Source organism: Passer domesticus, chromosome 3 (assembly GCF_036417665.1).
Source record: "Passer domesticus isolate bPasDom1 chromosome 3, bPasDom1.hap1, whole genome shotgun sequence".
Taxonomy (NCBI): domain Eukaryota; kingdom Metazoa; phylum Chordata; class Aves; order Passeriformes; family Passeridae; genus Passer; species Passer domesticus.
Genome location: NC_087476.1, coordinates 702521 through 723517, shown reverse-complemented (window position 1 = coordinate 723517; position 20997 = coordinate 702521). Strand labels below are relative to the sequence as shown.

At 52.9% G+C, this 20997-nt stretch overlaps 1 protein-coding gene across 1 annotated transcript in view; it reads left to right on the top strand.

Annotated features, from left to right (window-relative positions):
- The window catches only part of ASXL2 (ASXL transcriptional regulator 2), a 78162-nt gene that overhangs the window by 42790 nt on the left and 14375 nt on the right, over nt 1-20997 (top strand). The window contains exons 4-8 of the mRNA XM_064411433.1: nt 859-1009; nt 7887-7999; nt 11494-11647; nt 16976-17116; nt 18959-19122. Coding sequence (XP_064267503.1) covers nt 859-1009; nt 7887-7999; nt 11494-11647; nt 16976-17116; nt 18959-19122 — 723 coding nt within the window. The remainder of the gene's footprint in view (nt 1-858; nt 1010-7886; nt 8000-11493; nt 11648-16975; nt 17117-18958; nt 19123-20997) is intronic.

Below are 20997 nucleotides of genomic sequence, written 5' to 3'. Positions count from 1 at the left end.
TCGGGAAATCACCTTGTCCTCAGTGTCAGTCAGAGAGAATAATGGGGAATTATCTTTAAAAAAAGTGTATTTTAAATACTAAAAGGAAGCTGCCTCACACCGTTCCTGATTTGGGGTGGATTTATCTCTGGAGCCCCCCCAGTGCCACCCCTGCCAGGGCAGGGACACTGCCACTGTCCCAGGGTGTCCCAGTGTCCAGCCTGGGTGGCACTGCCAGGGATCCAGGGGCAGCCCCAGCTGTGCCAGCCCTGCCCACCCTGCCAGGGAACAATTCCTCATTCCCAACATCCCATCCATCCCTTCCTCTGGCAGTGGGATCCCTTTATTCCCACCCCTCCATGAGCTGGTGATGAGGGATGGGGAACCTGGGGAAGGGCACTTTGGGAGGTGACAGAGTTCAGGGATGGGGCCAGAGTTCAGGGGATGGGAACAGAGTTCAGGGGATGGGGCCAGAGTTCAGGGGATGGGGACAGAGTTCAGGGGATGGGGACAGAGTTCAGGACGTGTCCCCTGCATTCAGTGTTTGCAGGGCCCCACAGAAGACTTTGGGACATTAAAAGGGATCTGGGCTGTGGGGTCAGGTCTGGGCGCTGAACAAACCCCTCTGGCAGTGGGATCCCTTTATTCCCACCCCTCCATGAATTTGTGATCAGGGATGGGGGATCTGGGGAAGGGCACTTTGGGAGGGGACAGAGTTTGGGGACAGAGTCCAGGACGTGTCCCCTGCATTCAGTGTTTGCAGGGCCCCACGGAAGGCTTTGGGACACTAAGGGGGCCATACTCAGTGAACAAACCCCTCTGGCTGTGGGGTTTTGGCCCGGGGTGACCCTGCTGAGGCTCTGTGGTGTCCCCTGGCAGAAGGACATCCCGGACGGGCTGAAGGAGCTGTCGGAGGGCTCGGAGGAGAGCAGTGATGGCCACTCCGACTCGCAGAGCTCGGAGCACAGCAGCTCCAGCAGCGACGGCTGCGCCGCCAAGGACAGGAGGAAGAGCAGGTGGAAAAGGAAAGGTGAGTCCTGCCTGGGGAAGGGGTTTCACCTGGGTCCTGGCTGGGAGCACAGCACATCTCTGGCCTCTGAGTGAGCCCAGCCCAGCTGGGCTGCTGCAGGTGGGCAGGGAAGGGGACAGGGAGCTGAGTGGTGGTGTTTGAAAAGCCAGGTGTCTGCTCAGGAAGGCAGGAGCCTCCCCTGAAATGGAAAATGTAAACCACCTTCCTTACTGTGTTTGCTGAGCTGCTGGAGGTTCATATATGCAGCACTGGCTTGCCTTGTGCTTACTCAAACCATTACCTCCTCCTTCATTCCCTGCAGAAAGAAACATCTGGCAAAATAATGGCTTCTCCCTCAGTTCAGTCACACCCTCTTCCCCCTCAGCCCACACTCCCAAGGTCTCTACACACACACTTAAACATGGTGTGACTGCATGAGAAGGGTTGAACACATTGCCTGAGTGTGTGGCCACCACCACAAACGTGGTTTAGTACAGTCAGGAGTTCTTGATGAGCAGGAAGATGTGAGGCAGGTACTCAGAAAATCTGTTGACAAAAGGTCCTTGAACATTTACGTGTTCAGAAACTTAAGCAGTGTCTACCATCATAAATTTATAAATTACTATAAATGTGAAATTAAGGGCTTGCTTTACCTTGATCTCAAGCAAAGACATGGGAATAGGAATAACAGTTTTTTATTAGGGAAGAAAATAAAATAAAAAATGCAGTCATACAAAACAGCCCTGACAGAGTCAGAACACTCCCTGACACTGTTGTAGTTGGGATGGAGACAATACAAAGCAGCACACTCAATTTTCAGAAGGCTTCAAACTGTTTTTATTGCAGCATGCAGTGTTTTTTATACATTCTTACAAAGCTCATCAGTTTATACTTTACTCACTGGTGACGAGAGACAAACAGAGTGCTCATTGGAACAGAGAATTGCAGGTTTCTCTTATTTATCCTTCTTCCTTTCTTGGTTTCTATGTCAGTGACCTTGGTAGGAAATTCTTTCAGGGGTAAACATGGATCCTCTTACCAAACTTCTCTCACAGAAGTGGCTGTAAAACCTCTTCCACGTGACAGCCTGTGTTTCAGGGTGGTGGCACAGCCCCATCCCATGGGGGCTCAGCCCTCCTGCAGTTCCCTGTGCCCTGTGCTGGGCAGTGGCACTGGCTGGGCTTTGGGACAGAGCCTGGCACCTTTGGCAGCTCTGTTGCTCTGGAGCAGGAGTGTTTGGGCAGCTGGCAGTGTCTGTGTCACACAGCAGTGGTGGCACCAGCTCCGTGTAAATCCTGTGTCCAGTGGGACTTGGTTGTCATGAATGCTCTGAGTTTGGTTGAATTTCCTGTCCTCTGTAAAGTAGAAGCTTGATGTATAAACTACATTCTGTAAATATACAGAGTGTGGGGACATGGGGAGTCCTCAGAACCATTGCTGGGGGTTGCAGGACCTGCCCTGAGTGACCCAAAACATCCAGGTGGGATCAGGCTCTGCTGCCAGGGAACAGGGACAGCACAAGGGGAAATGGCCTCAGGCTGGGCCAGGGCAGGCTCAGGGTGGGCACCAGGAGGAATTTGCCCATGGAAAGGGTGGAAGAGGCTGCCCAGGGAGGGTTGGAGTGCCCATCCCTGCAGGTGTCCCCTGGATGTGGCACTGAGTGCCCTGGGCTGGGGACAAGGTGGGCAGGGAGGGCTTTTCCAGCCTCGGGGATCCTGGAATTCTGGCATTCCTGCTGCACTGGCTGCTCAGAGCAGCTTTGCCCCTCAGCAGCAGCGGAGTCCTGAGCTGCAATGACCCTCCCAGCCCATCCTTCCCTCTGAAGGACTCTGAGCAATAACAACTCAGTTTTTATTTGAACTACTTCCCCCATTCCGTGTGTGCAGTGATTCCCTGTTGTTCCTGACCAGAATTCTCTGAGCTCTGAGGAGCCCTCCTGAAGAGCTGCAGATTTCAGCTGGGCTCCTTGGCAAGGATTTCCTTCCAGTCACATCTGCTTGTGTTTCCATCCTTTGTGGGAAATGAAACCTTCCAAGGTGAAGGACAGCAATTCATGCCCCACACATCCACAAGCTGGGCACACTCCCTGTGCCCTCTGTGTTTGTCACCTCGCAGCACAGGAGTTCAGAGAGCCATGGAATGGCTGGGGAGGGACCTCAGAGCCCCCCCAGTGCCACCCCTGCCATGGCAGGGACACTACCACTGCCCCAGGGTGTCCCAGCCAGGCCTTGGGCACTGCCAGGGATCCAGGGGCAGCCCCAGCTGCTCTGGGCACCCCGTGCCAGCCCTGCCCACCCTGCCAGGGGAGAGTGAGTCAGTGCCCAATGAATTATTCAGTAGTTGAAGAATGAGTTAATAGTTAAAAAATGAGTTAATGATTAAAGAATTAGTCAATAGTTAAAGAAGGAGTCAATGATTAAAGAATCAGCATGGCCCCCAGCAGCTCCCTGACTTCCAGGAACATCCCAGGGCTCACCCAGGGCTGCTGCTGGCTCTGGGACTTCCCCTCTCCTCCCTGGTGCTCCCACAGCCAGGTGACATCTGTGCTGCTGTCCCCAGCTGGGCTGGGACACTGCTGCTGCCTTGGAGCAGAGGGGTGCCAGGCAGGGCTGTGGGGAGGAGCTGGCCCTGCCTGTCCCTGTGCCCTGTCCCTGTCCCTCTGTCTCTGTTCTGTCCCTCTGCCCTGTCCTTGTCCCAGCAGAGGGACAGAGGCTGGCCCTGCCTGTTGCTCTGCCCTGTCCCCCTGTCCCTGTCCCTCTGTCCCTGTCCCTGTCCCTCTGTCCCTGCCTGTCCCTCTGCCCTGTTCTGTCCCTCTGCCCTGTTCCTGTCCCAGCAGAGGGACAGAGGCTGGCCCTGCCTGTTGCTCTGCCCTGTCCCTCTGCCCTGTCCCTGTCCCTCTGTCCTGTCCCTGTCCCTCTGCCCTGTCCTTGTCCCAGCAGAGGGACAGAGGCTGGCCCTGCCTGTTGCTCTGCCCTGTCCCTCTGCCCTGTCCCTGTCCCTCTGTCCTGTCCCTGTCCCTCTGCCCTGTCCTTGTCCCAGCAGAGGGACAGAGGCTGTCCCTGCCTGTCCTTCTGCCCTGTTCTGTCCCTCTGCCCTGTCCCTCTGTTCTGTTCTTGTCCCAGAAGAGGCACAGAGGCTGTCCCTGTTCCTGTCCCTGCCTGTCCCTCTGCCCTGTCCCTGTCCCAGCAGTGCTGGTGGCAGCCCCAGGGCACAGAGAGTCTCTGAGAGCCCCTGGGAGCCTCTGAGACCTTCTGGGAGCCTCTGAGAACTACTGGGTGCCAGTGGGATCCTCCGGGAGCTCCTGGGATCCTCTGGAAGCTTCAGAAAGCCTCTGAGAGCCTCTGGGGAGCCTCTGGGAGTTTTTGGGAGCCTCTGGGAGCTTCTGAGACCTTCTGGGAGCCTGTAAAAGCCTCTGGGAGCCTCTGACATCTACTGGGTGCCACTGGGGACATTTAGGAGTCTCTGGGAGCTCCTGGAAGCCTCTGAGAACCTCTGAGAGCTTCTGAGACCTACTGGGAGCCTTTAGGAGCCTCTGGGAGTTCCTGGGAGCTTCTGAGAGCCTCTGGGAGCCTCTGACATCTACTGGGTGCCACTGGGGACCTCTAGGAGCCTCTGGGAACTCCTGGAACCCTCTGAGAGCCTCAGAGAGGCTCTGGGAGCTTCTGAGACCTACTGGGTGCCACTGAGAGCCTTTGGGAGCCTCTGAGAACACCTGGGAACTTCAGAGATCATCTGGGAGCTCTTGGGAGCTTCAGAGATCCTCTGGGAGCCACTGGGAACTTGTGTGAGCTTCAGAGAACCTCTGGGAGCCACTGGGAACTTGTGTGAGCTTCAGAGAACCTCTGGGAGCTCCTGGGAACTTGTGTGAGCTTCAGAGAACCTCTGGGAGCTCCTGGGAACTTGTGTGAGCTTCAGAGATCCTCTGGGAGCCACTGGGAGCTTCAGAGAACCTCTGGGAGCCACTGGGAACTTGTGTGAGCTTCAGAGAACCTCTGGGAGCCACTGGGAGCTTCAGAGAACCTCTGGGAGCCACTGGGAACTTGTGTGAGCTTCAGAGATCCTCTGGGAGCCACTGGGAGCTTCAGAGAACCTCTGGGAGCCACTGGGAACTTGTGTGAGCTTCAGAGAACCTCTTGGAGCTCTTGGGAGCTTCAGAGAGCTTCAGAGAACCTCTGGGAGCTCTTGGGAGCTTCAGAGAACCTCTGGGAGCCACTGGGAGCTTCAGAGAACCTCTGGGAGCCACTGGGAACTTGTGTGAGCTTCAGAGAACCTCTGGGAGCCACTGGGAACTTGTGTGAGCTTCAGAGAACCTCTGGGAGCTCTTGGGAGCTTCAGAGAACCTCTGGGAGCCACTGGGAACTTGTGTGAGCTTCAGAGAACCTCTGGGAGCTCTTGGGAGTTTCAGAGAATCTCTGGGAGCCACTGGGAACTTGTGTGAGCTTCAGAGAACCTCTGGGAGCTCCTGGGAACTTGTGTGAGCTTCAGAGAACCTCTGGGAGCCACTGGGAGCTTCAGAGAACCTCTGGGAGCTCCTGGGAACTTGTGTGAGCTTCAGAGAACCTCTGGGAGCTCTTGGGAGCTTCAGAGAACCTCTGGGAGCCACTGGGAACTTGTGTGAGCTTCAGAGATCCTCTGGGAGCCACTGGGAGCTTGCGTGAGCTGCTGGGCGCCGCCGAGGGCAGTGTCCCTGGCACGGCAGGGTGGCACCGGCTGGGCTCTGAGCTCCCTCCGCACCTGGGAGTTCCTGGGAGCCTCTGGGAGGTGGGTTCTGCTGGAAAGCACCTCCAGCCCTCGGTTCTGCTGGAAAGCACCTCCAGCCCTCGGTGCCCGGTGTGTGCTGGGCGGCTGCACGCCTGAGGGTCCCCAGGAGCGTGGGGGCCACGGCTGCCAGCTCTGTGCCACCACTGGGCTTGCTCTCATTTATATTTATATTTATAGTTTTATTTTTATTTTTATTTATATTTATTTTTATTTATATTCATACTTATATTTATATCTATAATTATATTTATATTTATACTTATATCTTTATCTTTATTTTTATTTTTATTTTTATTTTTATTTTTATTTATTTATATTTATATTTATACTTATATTTATATTTATATCTATAATTATATTTATATTTATACTTATATTTATATTCACATTTGTTTATATTTATATGTATATTTATATTTATATTTATATCTATATCTATATTTACATTTATATTTATATTTATATTTATATTTATATCTATATCTATATTTATATCTATATTTATATCTATATTTATATCTATATCTATATTTATATCTATATTTATATTTATATTTATTTATATCTATATTTATATCTATATTTATATTTTATGATATCATCCATTATTTATAATTATATTTATATATTATAGTAACTTTCATTATTTATATTTACAGTTTATTTTAATTTATCTTTAAGTTATCTTTTATAGTTATATTTTACATATATAAAAATATATTATTTTTTAATGTTATTTACAATTGAAATATATGTTTGCAGTTTTGTTATTTCTATTTACAATTTTACATGTACACTCCCACTCACAGTGCATTATTTCTGTCTGTATTTACAATTTATATTTATATTAATATATTATAATATCATTCAATATTTATAGTTATAGTTATAGTTTAGTTATAGTTTAGTTATACTTTTATATATATTTACATTTATATTTATAATATCATTCATTATTTATATTTATATTTACTTTTGTATTTACATTTATATTTATGTTTATATTTATATTCATATTTACAGTTTATTTTAATTCAGTTCTATTTTATAGCTATATTTTATATACCTATAAAATACATAATATATTATAATATAATTCATTATTTATATTTATATTTATATTTATATTTATATTTACAGTTTATTTCAATTCAGTTCTATTTTATAGCAATATTTTATATATCTATAAAATACATCACTTATTATAATAGCATTCATTATTTATATTTATATTTATATTCATATTTATATTTATATTTATATATGATAAATATTCATTACTTATATTTATATTTATTTTTATTTTTATTTTTATTTTTATATTTATATATGATAACATTAATTATTTATATTTATATTTATATCTATATTTATATTTATATTTATATATTATAATATTCATTATTTATATTTATATTTATATTTATATTTATATATTATAATATTCATTATTTATATTTATATTTATATTTATATATTATAATATTCATTATTTCTATTTATATTTATATTTATATATTATAATATTCATTATTTATATTTCTATTTATATTTATATATGATAATATTCATTATTTGTATTTATATTTATATTTATATTTACAGTTCATTTCCATTCAGTTCTATTCTCTAGCAGTATTTTACATCTCTATAAACCCCATGTATTTGCACTGACTTCATTTCCCACTGAGCCCACCCTGGCAGTTTGCCGTTCCCATTTGCAGCCCCCCCTCACAGTGCATTGTTCTGTTTCCTGCCCAGTGCCGGCCCGCCTGGCCCCCGCGGGCTGCGGGTCTATCAAATACATCACATATTAGAACAGCATTCATTATTTATATTTATATTTATATTTATATCTATATTTATATTTGTATTTATATTTATATTTATATTTATATTTATATTTATATTTATATTTATATTTGCATTTATATTTATATTTATATTTATATTTATATTTATATTTATATTTATATTTACAGTTTATTTCCGTTCAGTTCTATTCTATAGCAGTGATTTACATCTCTATAAACCCCATGTATTTGCGCTGATTTTATTTCCCACTGAGCCCACCCTGGCAGTTTGCCGTTCCCATTTGCAGCCCCCCCTCACAGTGCATGTTCTGTTTCCTGCCCAGTGCCGGCCCGCCTGGCCCCCGCGGGCTCCCCGCAGCCCGGCTGCCCCTCGCCCTCCATCCCGGCCAAGGGCCTCTCCTCCTCCCAGAAGCACAGCAAGAAGGCCCTCAAGCAGGTCAGTGCCTCAGTTTCCCCGGAGTGCCCCTGCAGGGCTGGGATCCCACACTTCCCTCCCTCCCTCCCGCAGGAATCTCTGCTCTTCTGTTCCTATTGTTCCCCCTAAAATTACAGTTTTCCCCTAAAATAGCACATTTAAATCATGCTTTTGGAATTAGAGTTTTATAGAGAGGGTAAAATGGGATTTTTTTCCCCCATCCTGGGATGAGATCTCGTAGCTTCCCAGGAAATGGGGTTGGTAAGTCCAGCCTTTGGGGGGAAATGCAGGGAATTCATCCCATGGGATGAGATCTCGTGGGGTAATTTCATCATCCCATAGGATGGGATCTCGTAGCTTCCCAGGAAATGGGGTTGGTAAATTCAGCCTTTGGGGTAAAACACAGGGAATTCATCCCATGGGATGAGATCTCGTAGCTTCCCAGGAAATGGGGTTGGTAAATTCAGCCTTTGGGGTAAAACACAGGGAATTCATCCCATGGGATGAGATCTCGTAGCTTCCCAGGAAATGGGGTTGGTAAATTCAGCCTTTGGGGTAAAACACAGGGAATTCATCCCATGGGATGAGATCTCGTAGCTTCCCAGGAAATGGGGTTGGTAAATTCAGCCTTTGGGGGAAACACAGGGAATTCATCCCATGGGATGAGGTCTTGTAGCTTCCCTGGAAATGGGGTTGGTAAATTCAGCCTTTGGGGTAAAACACAGGGAGTTCATCCCATGGGATGAGATCTTGTAGTTTCCTGGGAAATGGGGTTGGTAAATTCAGCTTTTGGGGGGAAATGCAGGGAATTCATCCCATGGGATGAGATCTCGTAGCTTCCTGGGAAATGGGGTTGGTAAATTCAGCCTTTGGGGGAAAATGCAGGGAATTCATCCCATGGGATGAGATCTCGTAGCTTCCTGGGAAATGGGGTTGGTAAATTCAGCTTTTGGGGGAAAATGCAGGGAATTCATCCCCTGGTGGGCAAAAATTCCCTCCCAGGGAATTCCATGTCCACATGGAGGGCAGGAGGGCAGGAATTCATTCCATGGACAGGAAAAGGAAGAGGGGCAGGAATTCCATGGGCAGAGAGTCTGGAAAAAGAGGAAGGAGAGCAGGAATTCCATGGAATTAGAGGAGCTGGAATGTCCTAAATCCTCTCTGTGCCCTGGGTTACTGCTGGGCTCAGCCCTCCCCTCGCCAGGAATTCCAGCATTCCCAGAGGGAAGAGGGACTGGATTTCTCAGGGAGAACCTGTAGGAATCAGAAAAACAGAAACGTCCACAGATAGTGAGGAATTTAATTTACAACCTTAAAAAAAGTTAATATAAAATTAAATTAAAATAAAATTTAAATACTTTATATAAAATACAATACACAGACATTAAGTAAAAAAATCATAATGTTTCTATAGTTGTAAGTAAGAATATACCTTAAGTAAATAAGAAAATAATATACCTTAGGTAAATAAGTAAATAAGATAGAAGTTTATAGTGCAGGGGTGTGGCTGTATAAAGTAAACTAAACATTTAGAAGTTACATAAGTGCAGGATATTATATACACTATATATTATATGCAGTTCTTATATATTAAGAAGTGCATATAAGACAAAAACCCATTAAACAAAAATATCCACAATTCAGCAAAAGCGATGAAAAATAATAAGTTTAAAAAACAAAATAAACCTCATAGCAACTGTCTATTAAGTTAAAAAAATTATATATTACCTTATAACAAAGAACTAGTAACTACTCTTAAGCTCTAACCAACTACTCACTCGTCTAAAATCTCCCAAGCTCTAAAATGGATATTTATCTGAACAATAAATTGTTTTTACCTGGCAATAAGCCCAGCACGGGGGTGTGGATGGTTCCAGAAGGAGGATTTGGTTCTCCCACCCCAGAGCTCAGCCTGTGTCACTTCTGGGCCAGCTGCAGCCCTGGTGCTTTCCCTGAGCCCCTCTGGGAACCCCTTCCCAGGGCAGCACAAGGGGCAGGGCCAGGAGCTGCCAGCAGGGTGTTCGTGTTCAGCGGTGCCACCCTGGGAGGGGTGGGGCTGCCTGTGGGCTTCCTGATCCTGAGCCCAGTCCTGATCCCAGCCCTGATCCCAGTCCTGAGCCCAGCCCTGAGCCCAGCCCTGATCCCAGTCCTGATCCCAGTCCTGATCCTGATCCTGAGCCCAGTCCTGATCCCAGCCCTGATCCCAGTCCTGATCCCAGTCCTGATCCGAGTCCTGATCCCAGTCCTGATCCCAGTCCTGATCCCAATCCTGATCCCAGCCCTGATCCCAGCCCTGAGCCCAGCCCTGATCCCAGTCCTGATCCCAGTCCTGATCCGAGTCCTGATCCCAACCCTGATCCCAATCCTGATCCTGATCCTGAGCCCAGCCCCGATCCCAGCCCTGATCCCAATCCTGATCCCAGTCCTGAGCCCAGCCCCGATCCCAGTCCTGATCCCAGTCCTGATCCCAGCCCTGAGCCCAGCCCTGAGCCCAATCCTGATCCCAGTCCCAATCCCAGTCCTGATCCGAGTCCTGATCCCAGCCCTGATCCCAGTCCTGATCCCAGTCCCAATCCCAGTCCTGATCCGAGTCCTGATCCCAGTCCTGATCCCAGCCCTGATCCCAGCCCTGATCCCAGCCCTGATCCCAATCCTGATCCCAGTCCTGATCCCAATCCTGATCCCAGCCCTGATCCCAATCCTGATCCCAGTCCTGATCCCAGCCCTGATCCCAGTCCCAATCCTGATCCCAGCCCTGATCCCAGCCCTGATCCCAGCCCTGATCCCAATCCTGATCCCAGTCCTGATCCCAATCCTGATCCCAGCCCTGATCCCAATCCTGATCCCAGTCCTGATCCCAGCCCTGATCCCAGTCCCAATCCTGATCCCAGCCCTGATCCCAGCCCTGATCCCAGTCCTGATCCCAGTCCTGATCCCAATCCTGATCCCAGTCCTGATCCCAGTCCTGATCCCAGTCCTGATCCCAATCCTGATCCCAATCCTGATCCCAGTCCCAATCCTGATCCCAGCCCTTATCCCAGCCCTGATCCCAGTCCTGATCCCAATCCTGATCCCAGTCCTGATCCCAGTCCTGATCCCAATCCTGATCCCAGTCCCAATCCTGATCCCAGCCCTTATCCCAGCCCTGATCCCAATCCTGATCCCAATCCTGATCCCAGTCCCAATCCTGATCCCAGCCCTGATCCCAGCCCTGATCCCAGTCCCAATCCCAATCCTGATCCCTGTCCCGATCCCAGTCCTGATCCCAGTCCCAATCCTGATCCCAGTCCTGATCACGATGCCAATCCCATGTGTGCTGATCCCTGTGCTGTCCCCAGGCTGTGGGGTGGCTCATCCCTGTGCTCTGGGGTGGCTGATCCCTGTGCTCTGTGCCTGTGGGGTGGCGGATCCCATGCCCTGTACCCTCTGTGGTGCTGACCCCGTGCCCTGTGGTGCTGATCATCTGCCCTGTGCTGTGCCCTGTGGTGCTGACCCCGTGCCCCGTGTCCCTGCAGGCCCTGAAGCAGCAGCAGCAGAAGCAGCAGCAGCAGCAGCAGCAGTGCCGGGCGGGCATGGCGCCGGGCATGGCGCCGGGCATGGGGCCGGGCATGGCGCTGCCCTCCAGCCAGCACGTCCTGCTCAAGGCCAAGGCCACGCCGGGGAGGTCAGGTACGTGAGGGGACACTGCTCCTCCTGCAGCTTCTGGGGGCTCTGCAGCCTGCAGCTCCTGCCTCGGGGATTGGGGCACCCTCAGCTCCTGCCTCAGGGATTGGGGCTCCATCTCCTGCCTCAGGGATTGGGGCACCCTCAGCTCCTGCCTCAGGGATTGGGGCACCCTCAGCTCCTGCCTCAGGGATTGGGGCACCCTCAGCTCCTGCCTCGGGGCTTGGGGCACCCTCAGCTCCTGCCTCAGGGATTGGGGCACCATCAGCTCCTGCCTCAGGGATTGGGGCACCCTCAGCTCCTGCCTCAGGGATTGGGGCTCCATCTCCTGCCTCAGGGATTGGGGCACCCTCAGCTCCTGCCTCAGGGATTGGGGCACCCTCAGCTCCTGCCTCAGGGATTGGGGCACCCTCAGCTCCTGCCTCGGGGCTTGGGGCACCCTCAGCTCCTGCCTCAGGGATTGGGGCACCATCAGCTCCTGCCTCAGGGATTGGGGCACCATCAGCTCCTGCCTCAGGGATTGGGGCTCCATCATCTGCCTCAGGGATTGGGGCACCCTCAGCTCCTGCCTCAGGGATTGGGGCACCCTCAGCTCCTGCCTCGGGGATTGGGGCACCCTCAGCTCCTGCCTCAGGGATTGGGGCACCCTCAGCTCCTGCCTCAGGGATTGGGGCTCCATCATCTGCCTCAGGGATTGGGGCACCCTCAGCTCCTGCCTCAGGGATTGGGGCACCCTCAGCTCCTGCCTCGGGGATTGGGGCACCCTCAGCTCCTGCCTCGGGGATTGGGGCACCCTCAGCTCCTGCCTCAGGGATTGGGGCTCCATCTCCTGCCTCAGGGATTGGGGCACCCTCAGCTCCTGCCTCAGGGATTGGGGCTCCATCTCCTGCCTCAGGGATTGGGGCACCCTCAGCTCCTGCCTCAGGGATTGGGGCTCCATCTCCTGCCTCAGGGATTGGGGCACCCTCAGCTCCTGCTTCAGGGATTGGGGCTCCATCTCCTGCCTCAGGGATTGGGGCACCCTCAGCTCCTGCCTCAGGGATTGGGGCTCCCTCAGCTCCTGCCTCAGGGACTGGGGCTGTGAGGGAGGCAGCTGTTAAGGACAGACCTTGGAGAGACCTTGAGGGGATCTTGGAGGGATCTTGGGTGGATCTGGGATGATCTTGGATAGCTCTGTCTGTAAGGACAGACCTTGGAGAGACCTTGGATGGATTTTAGAGGCATCTTGGATAGCTCTGACTGTAAGGACAGACCTTGGAGGGATCTTGGATGATCTCGGATGGGTTTTGGAGGGATCTTGGATGGATCTCAGATAGCTCTGACTGTAAGGACAGACTTTGGAGCAACCTGGGGTGATCTCGGATGGATTTTGGAGGGATCTTGGGTGATCTTGGATAGCTCTGACTGTGAGACCAGACCTTGGATGATCTTGGATGGGTTTTGGAGGGATCTTGGATGGATCTCAGATAGCTCTGGCTGTAAGGACAGATTTTGGAGCAACCTGGGGTGATCTCGGATGGATTTTGGAGGGATCTTGGGTGATCTTGGATAGCTCTGACTGTGAGACCAGACCTTGGATGATCTTGGATGGGTTTTGGAGGGATCTTGGATGGATCTCAGATAGCTCTGGCTGTGTCTTTGGCTGCTCCAAAGCTGCTCCCAGTGCTCAGTGGTGTTCCCAGTCACCTCCACCCCATGCAGGGGCCTTCTCCTGGTGGTTCTGTCTGGGGATTTCTCCTGGTTATTTCTATTTGGGGTTCTCCTGCTATTTATGTTGGTGGATTTCTCCCAGTGTTGATGTTCTGGGATTTCTCTCAGTGTTTCTATTTGGGATTTTCTTCTGGTGTTTCTGTTGGGGATTTCTCCCAATGTTTATATTTGGGAGTTTCTCCCGGTGTTGATGTTCTGGGATTTCTCCTGGTGTTTATTTTTCGGAGTTTCTCCTGTTATTTATATTTGGGAATTTGTCGTGGTGTTTCTGTTGGGGATTTCTCCCAATGTTTCTTTTTGGGAGTTTCTCCTGATGTTTCTCTTGGGGATTTTTCCCGGTGTTTCTGTTGGGGATTTCTCCAGGTGTTTCTGTTCTGGGATTTCTCCCGGTGTTTCTGTTTGGGAGTTTCTCCTGGTGTTGATGTTCTGGGATTTCTCCCAATGTTTATATTTGGGAGTGTCTCCTGGTGTTCCTGTTTGGGAGTTTCTCCTGGTATTTTTATTTGGGAGTTTCTCCTGGTATTTATGTTTGTGGATTTCTCCCAGTGTTGATGTTCTGGGATTTCTCCTGGTGTTTCTGTTTGGGAGTTTCTCCTGGTGTTTCTCTTGGGGATTTCTCCCAATGTTTATATTTGGGAGTGTCTCCTGGTGTTTCTGTTGGGAGTTTCTCCTGGTATTTATATTTGGGAGTTTCCCTGGTGCTGATGTTTTCCCGAGTGCCTCCTCACGCTGCAGGGTGGGCTCCACATCCCGTTCCCATCTGGAAGATCCCAGAGGGGTTTCCAGAACTGGTGCTGTCGGGGAGCAGCGAGCTCCCTGCTCTGCTCTGGCTGCTGCAGCAGGGCAGGAGCTCCCTGCCAGCCCCAGCTTTCCATGGCATCCCCAATTCTTGGTGCTTATTGCAGCCACTTTGCCCTGAAGGTGCTGGTTCTGAGCCCCAGAACCCAAATCCCAAACTGCCTGGGTGGGAGGGGACCTCAGAGCCCAGCCAGGGCCACCCCTGCCATGGCAGGGACCTGCCACTGCCCCAGGTGCCCCAAATCCCAGAACCTGCAGCTCCTCTCCCAAATCCCGAGGCTGCTTCAGCCACTGAGCTCTCCAGTAAAGCCTGGAGCTGCGAGTAATTAGTGAATGTTAATTACTGACCCCAAACCCCTTCCCTTCCAAGCTGCCAGTCCTGCAGGAGCTGGGCTGGAGCAGGAATTCACATCTGCTTATCCCTGCCACAGCTCTGGGCACAGGAGCTGGCACCTGGGCACTCCCTGCTGCCCGTTCCCTGGCACCTGCTGGGTTCCCTGGCACCTCTGGAAATCCCTGGCATCTCTGGAATTCCTGGCACCTGCCAAGTTCTCTGGCACCTGCCCAATTCCCTGGTACCTGCTGGGTTCCCTGGCACCTGTGCAATTCCCTGGCACCTGCCCAATTCCCTGGCACCTGCTGGGTTCCCTGGCACCTCTGGAATTCCATGGCACCTGCCAAATTCCCTGGCACCTCCCCAATTCCCTGGTACCTGCTGGGTTCCCTGGCACCTCTGCAATTCCCTGGCACCTGCCAGATTCCATGGCATCTGCCTAATTCTCTGGCACCTGCCCAGTTCCCTGGCACCTGCTGGGTTCCCTGGCACCTCTGCAATTCCCTGGCACCTGCCAAATTCCCTGGCACCTGCCCAATTCCCTGGCACCTGCTGGGTTCCCTGGCACCTCTGTAATTCTGTGGCACCTGCCAAGTTCCTTGGCACCTGCCAAATTCCCTGGCACCTCTGGAATTCCTGGCACCTGCCAAGTTCCCTGGCACCTGTGGAATCCCCTGGCTTGGTGCCAGCTCAGTGCCCCAGACAATCCCTGGCAGATTCCAGCCCCATTCCCTGCAGGCAGCTGGGCTGTGGGCACACATCCAGCTCGTGCCAGGCCCCCTCCAGGGCAGGGCATTCCCAGTGTCCCCAGTCCAGGGCATTCCCAGTGTCCCCATTCCAGGGCAGGACATTCCCAGTGTCCCCATTCCAGGGCATTCCCAGTGTCCCCAGTCCAGGGCATTCCCAGTGTCCCCATTCCAGGGCAGGACATTCCCAGTGTCCCCATTCCAGGCCATTCCCAGTGTCCCCATTCCAGGCCATTCCCAGTGTCCCCATTCCCATCTTGTGCCAGTTCTTCTCCCCAGGCTCAGTCAGGAGCTTTTCCTCCTCCCAGCCTTTCCCTGTTCCCAGCTTTTTCCTCCTCCCAGACTTTTCCTCCTCCCACATTTTTCCTGCTCCCAAGTTTATTCCCAGAGCTCTTCCTCAGCTGCTTCCAGGTGGGATTTGTGTTCAGGAGCCCCCTCAGGCTGTAAATCCTCCCTGCCAAGGCCTGGGAGGTTCCTCCCGTGTGCTTTTCTCCATGCAGTCCCTTCTCCCATCACCCCTGGCATGCAGCTGCCAGCAGGGACACCCAGATGTGGAGGGAGCAGGGAATCAGATGGATGGAGGGAGGGAGCAGCATTCTGCTGGACAGCAGGGCACTGATTGCACCATTTCAGGATTTATTCAGAGCTGGAAGAGCTTGTGTGAGGCAGGAAAGGGAAACTGAGCCCTGGGAGGAGCAGGAGGAGCTCCCCAGGGTGGGCAAGGGCAAAAGCTGCAGGAGAGGGGTGAGGTTCAGCAAGGACAGGGGAGGTGTGGGGAGATTTCCCTGCCTGTGAGCTCTGCCAGGAGCTCTCTGAGCCATGCAAGTGTGGATGGGACCGTGCCTGGCTCAGATTAGATGGGAAATAAACTGGGATGAACTGGGAAATGGACTCAAAGCACAGGGGATGTGCCTGTCCCTGCCTTTGGTTTGGGATATTCTGGTGGCTCCAAGGGATCTCCTGGTTGAGCTGCTGGGCAGGAGCCCTCCAGGAGCTCAGGAATGGCTGTGGATTCCATTGCTGGAGCTGCTGGGTGGCTCTGGCTGCTGGAGCAGCTCCATCCCTGCAGGAGGATGCTGGGCAGGAGCCCCCCAGGAGCTCAGGAATCTGTGTTGGCATTGCTGGAGCTGCAGGGTGGCTCTGGCTGCTGGAGCAGCTCCATCCCTGCAGGAGGATGCTGGGCAGGAGCCCCCCAGGAGCTCAGGAATCTGTGCTGGCATTGCTGGAGCTGCAGGGTGGCTCTGGCTGCTGGAGCAGCTCCATCCCTGCATTCAGCTGCTGGGCAGGAGCCCCCCAGGAGCTCAGGGATCTGTGCTGGCATTGCTGGAGCTGCTGGGCAGGAGCCCTCCAGGAGCTCAGGAATGGCTGTGGATTCCATTGCTGGAGCTGCTGGGTGGCTCTGGGCCATGGAGGAGCTCCATCCCTGAGTGAGGATGCTGAGCAGGAGCCCTCCAGGAGCTCAGGGATCTGTGCTGGCATTGCTGGAGCTGCTGGACAGGAGCATTCCAGGAGCTCAGGGATCTGTGGATTCCATCGCTGGAGCTGCAGGGTGGCTCTGGCTGCTGGAGCAACTCCATCCCTGTGTGAGGATGCTGGGCAGGATCCCCCCAGGAGCTCAGGAGTCTGTGGATTCCATTGCTGGAGCTGCAGGGTGGCTCTGGCTGCTGGAGCAGCTCCATCCCTGCAGGAGCATCCCCGTGCAGGGTTCCCCTGTGCAAACCTGTGCTCTGTGTCCCTCTCTGGCAGGTTGGGAAGGGAAGCAGGCAGATGGACACTCCAGCAGCCCCCCAAACTCCACCTCCAGCTCCTCGCCCTCGGTGAAGCTCGAGAACTCCCTGCCAGGGCTGCCCAAGAAGCCCTTCCCCAGATCTGACAGGCTCCATGCACGTAAGAGATGGCTTCCCTGCTCCTCCTGCTTTCCCAGGGCTTCTTCCTCCAGTGCCAGGGCAAAACCTAAACCAGCAAAAGGGAGGGAAGAGTGCAGATTGCATTGCTGAGGGGCCCTGGAGGGGCTGCTGGAATTGGGATAAATGATTCCTAGTGCCACCCTCAGATCAGCCCTTCCTCATCAGCTGGGAGTTCCCAGCTGTTGTTCCCTGCATTATTTATTATTTAATGTCCTTACACACTCTGAGGACATGAAAAAGGGAAAGAAATTCCTGCCTGGCTCTGCATCCCTCAGGCCCTGCTGGATTTGGCTGCCAGCCCTTTCCTGGAGGTTCCTCAGCCCTCCTGACCTTCCTGGTTCCTGTGACGTTCTCCAGGGGTGGCATTGACCCTGGGGAATTTCAGGATATTCTTACAAAGGAATGGAATGTCCTGAAGGGAGAAACCCCCAAGGATCATGGAGTGCAGCTCCTGGTGATCCCAGCAACCCCACCCTGGCCATCCCTGGCTGCCCAGAGGCTCCTGGAGCTCGGGCAGGGCTGGAATGTGCCCATGCCCTGGGGCAGTGCCAGCAGCCTCTGGGCAAGATCCTTTCCTGAGATCCATCCCAAACGGCCTGGCCCAGCTCCAGCTGTTCCCTCACTGAGGTCTCTGTGGAGAGCAGGCACTTGCACAGAGCAGCAAAATCCAAAATAAATCTCCAGCAACAAACTGGCCTTGAGTGGAGACTCGAACCAGACAATGGCTGAGGCCAGAAGGAGCTGTAGGAACCCCCTGAGAAGCCAGGGCTGAGGGGGATGGAGAGTTCTGTGCCTGGATCTCCCAGCTCTGTTGGTGAGACATGGAGTTAAGAGTTACCCTGAGCTGGGAATCAGTTTCAGGTTCAGATCAACTGGGCTGGTTCGGCTTCTTTAGTCCAGAGCTGGCTGAGCCAGGTCTGGGCTGGTGGGAAGGTGACAACAGCCCCAGTCCTGGGCAGGAGGGGGACAGCAGGACAGCAGGGAGGGGACGTGTGCAGGAGCTCAGTCCCCCCAGCTCCTGAGAACTTGTCTGGAACCAATCCATGGATTCACCAGAGCTTCACAGGGTTGTTTGGGGTGAAGCCTTGAGAAAGCTGAGCTAGAACAGAGACTGGGCAGAGCTAAAGAATAAAGCAGGGGTTGATTAAAAGGATCTCAATGGATCCACCTTGGGCAGCAGCAGAGCCCAGCCAGGGCTGCACCCAAGATGAACCCAAATGGTCCCAAAATGAACCCAAGATGAACCCAAATGGTCCCAAAATGCACGAGGGTCCCGGGGTCTGTCCCTGGGCTCGGCTCTGCTCCATGTGCACATTGCAGTTCAGTGTCCAACCCCAGCTGCAGCCCCTGCACTCCCATCCTTGTTTTTCTCTCTGCAGCCCACGGGGTTTGTGCTCCTGGGCTGGGATTGGGATCATTTGTCCTTGGTGCCCAGCTGGAGCAGGAATTGTTTTGTGTCCCTGCTCTGTGCACAGAGCTCAGAACTACACACCCTCCCCTGGTGTGAACCCAGACCCACACACTAAAGCAGCACAGAACCTGAAAAATAGAAAAGATAAATAATAAAGTAGGGATTTATTTTAAAAATATCCTCAGTGGATCCACCTGGGGCAGCACAAGAGCCCAGGCAGGGCTGCACCCCAGGTGAACCCAAAAGGTCCCAAACAAATGGATGCCCACTCACAGCTCTCACCCTGGGGCCTCAGGGAAGCCCAGCGTGGCCGATCATTCCAGCTGTGCAGAGGTGACACGAGCCCTGGGGCACTCCCAGGGCCGTGCAGGGCCCCGGGGCAGGCGGGGCTGAGCAGAGTGTGCTCCCCAGGGCAGCTGAAGCGAGCGCGCTGCGCCGACATCGACGTGGAGACGCCGGACTCCATCCTGGTGAACACCAACCTGCGCGCCCTGATCAACAAGCACACCTTCAGCCTGCTGCCCCCCGAGGGCCAGCAGCGCCTGCTGCTGCTGCTGCCCGACGTGGACAGGCAGGTACGGCCACGGGGCTGCCACACGGCGCGCTCACCTGGGCTGGGCTGGGTGGGACAGCTCACCTGGGCTGGGCTGGCACAGCACTCACCTGGGCTGGGCTGGGCTGGGCTGGGCGGGGACAGCTCACCTGGGCTGGGCTGGGTGGATATGGCTCACCTGGGATGTCCCAGGTACAGCACTCACCTGGGGGTCCCACACAGCTACACTCACCTGGGCTGGGCTGGGTGGGGACGGCTCACCTGGGCTGTGCAGGTACAGAACTCACCTGGGATGTCCCAGGTACACACTCACCTGGGCTGGGCTGTGCAGGTACAGCTCACCTGGGCTGTGCAGGTACAGCACTCACCTGGGCTGTGCAGGTACAGCCTCACCTGGGCTATCCAGGTACAGAACTCACCTGGGCTGTGCAGGTACAGCACTCACCTGGGCTGTGCAGGTACAGCCTCACCTGGGCTATCCAGGTACAGCTCACCTGGGCTGGGCTGTGCAGGTACAGCCTCACCTGGGCTATCCAGGTACAGAACTCACCTGGGCTGTGCAGGTACAGCACTCACCTGGGCTGTGCAGGTACAGCCTCACCTGGGCTATCCAGGTACAGAATTCACCTGGGCTGTCTCAGGTACAGCACTCACCTGGGCTGTGCAGGTACAGCCTCACTGGGCTGTGCTGGTACAGCACTCACCTGGGCTGGGCTGTGCAGGTACAGCAGTCACCTGGGATGTCCCAGGTACAGCACTCACCTGGGGTGTCCCACACAGGTACACTCACCTGGGCTGTGCAGGTACAGCCTCACCTGGGCTGGGCTGTCCCAGGTACACACTCACCTGGGCTGTCCCACCAGATACAGCTCACCTGGGCTGGGCTGTGCAGGTACAGCTCACCTGGGATGTCCCAGGTACAGCCTCACCTGGGCTGTGCAGGTACAGAACTCACCTGGGCTGTGCAGGTACAGCTCACCTGGGATGTCCCAGGTACAGCCTCACCTGGGCTGTGCAGGTACAGCTCACCTGGGCTGTGCAGGTACAGAACTCACCTGGGCTGTGCAGGTACAGCCTCACCTGGGCTGTGCAGTACAGAACTCACCTGGGCTATCCAGGTACAGCTCACCTGGGCTGTGCAGGTACAGCCTCACCTGGGCTGTGCAGTACAGAACTCACCTGGGCTGTGCAGGTACAGCCTCACCTGGGCTGTGCAGGTACAGCTCACCTGGGCTGTGCAGGTACAGAACTCACCTGGGCTGCCCTGCCCCACAGGGCTCTGGGGCAGGCAGGGAGGGAGGGATGCCAGGTGTAGAGATCCTGTTCCCCTTGTGGTACCTGGGGGCAGAGGGGCACAGGGGCAGGGGAGAGCCAATCCACCTTTGGGTGACCTCATGGTCACCTAATAATAATAATAATAATAATAATAATAATAATAATAGTCACCTAATAATCATTGTCATTGCTCAGGACCTTCCAGGACCTGGAGGGGCTCCAGGAGAGCTGCAGAGGGACTGGGGACAAGGCCTGGAGGGACAGGAGCCAGGGAATGGCTCCCAGTGCCAGAGGGCAGGGCTGGGTGGGAGATTGGGAATGAGGAATTGTTCCCTGGCAGGGTGGGCAGGGCTGGCACAGGGTGCCCAGAGCAGCTGGAGCTGCCCCTGGATCCCTGGCAGTGCCCAAGGCCAGGCTGGACACTGGGACACCCTGGGACAGTGGCAGTGTTGCAAATCCTCCAGAACTGCTGGGAGAAACAGCACCATGATTTTGGTGTGCCCCTCTGAAATAGCACCACATGATTTTGGTGTGCCCCTCTGAAATAGCACCATGATTTTGGTGTGCCCCTCTGAAATAGCACCACATGATTTTGGTGTGTCCCTCTGAAATAGCACCACAT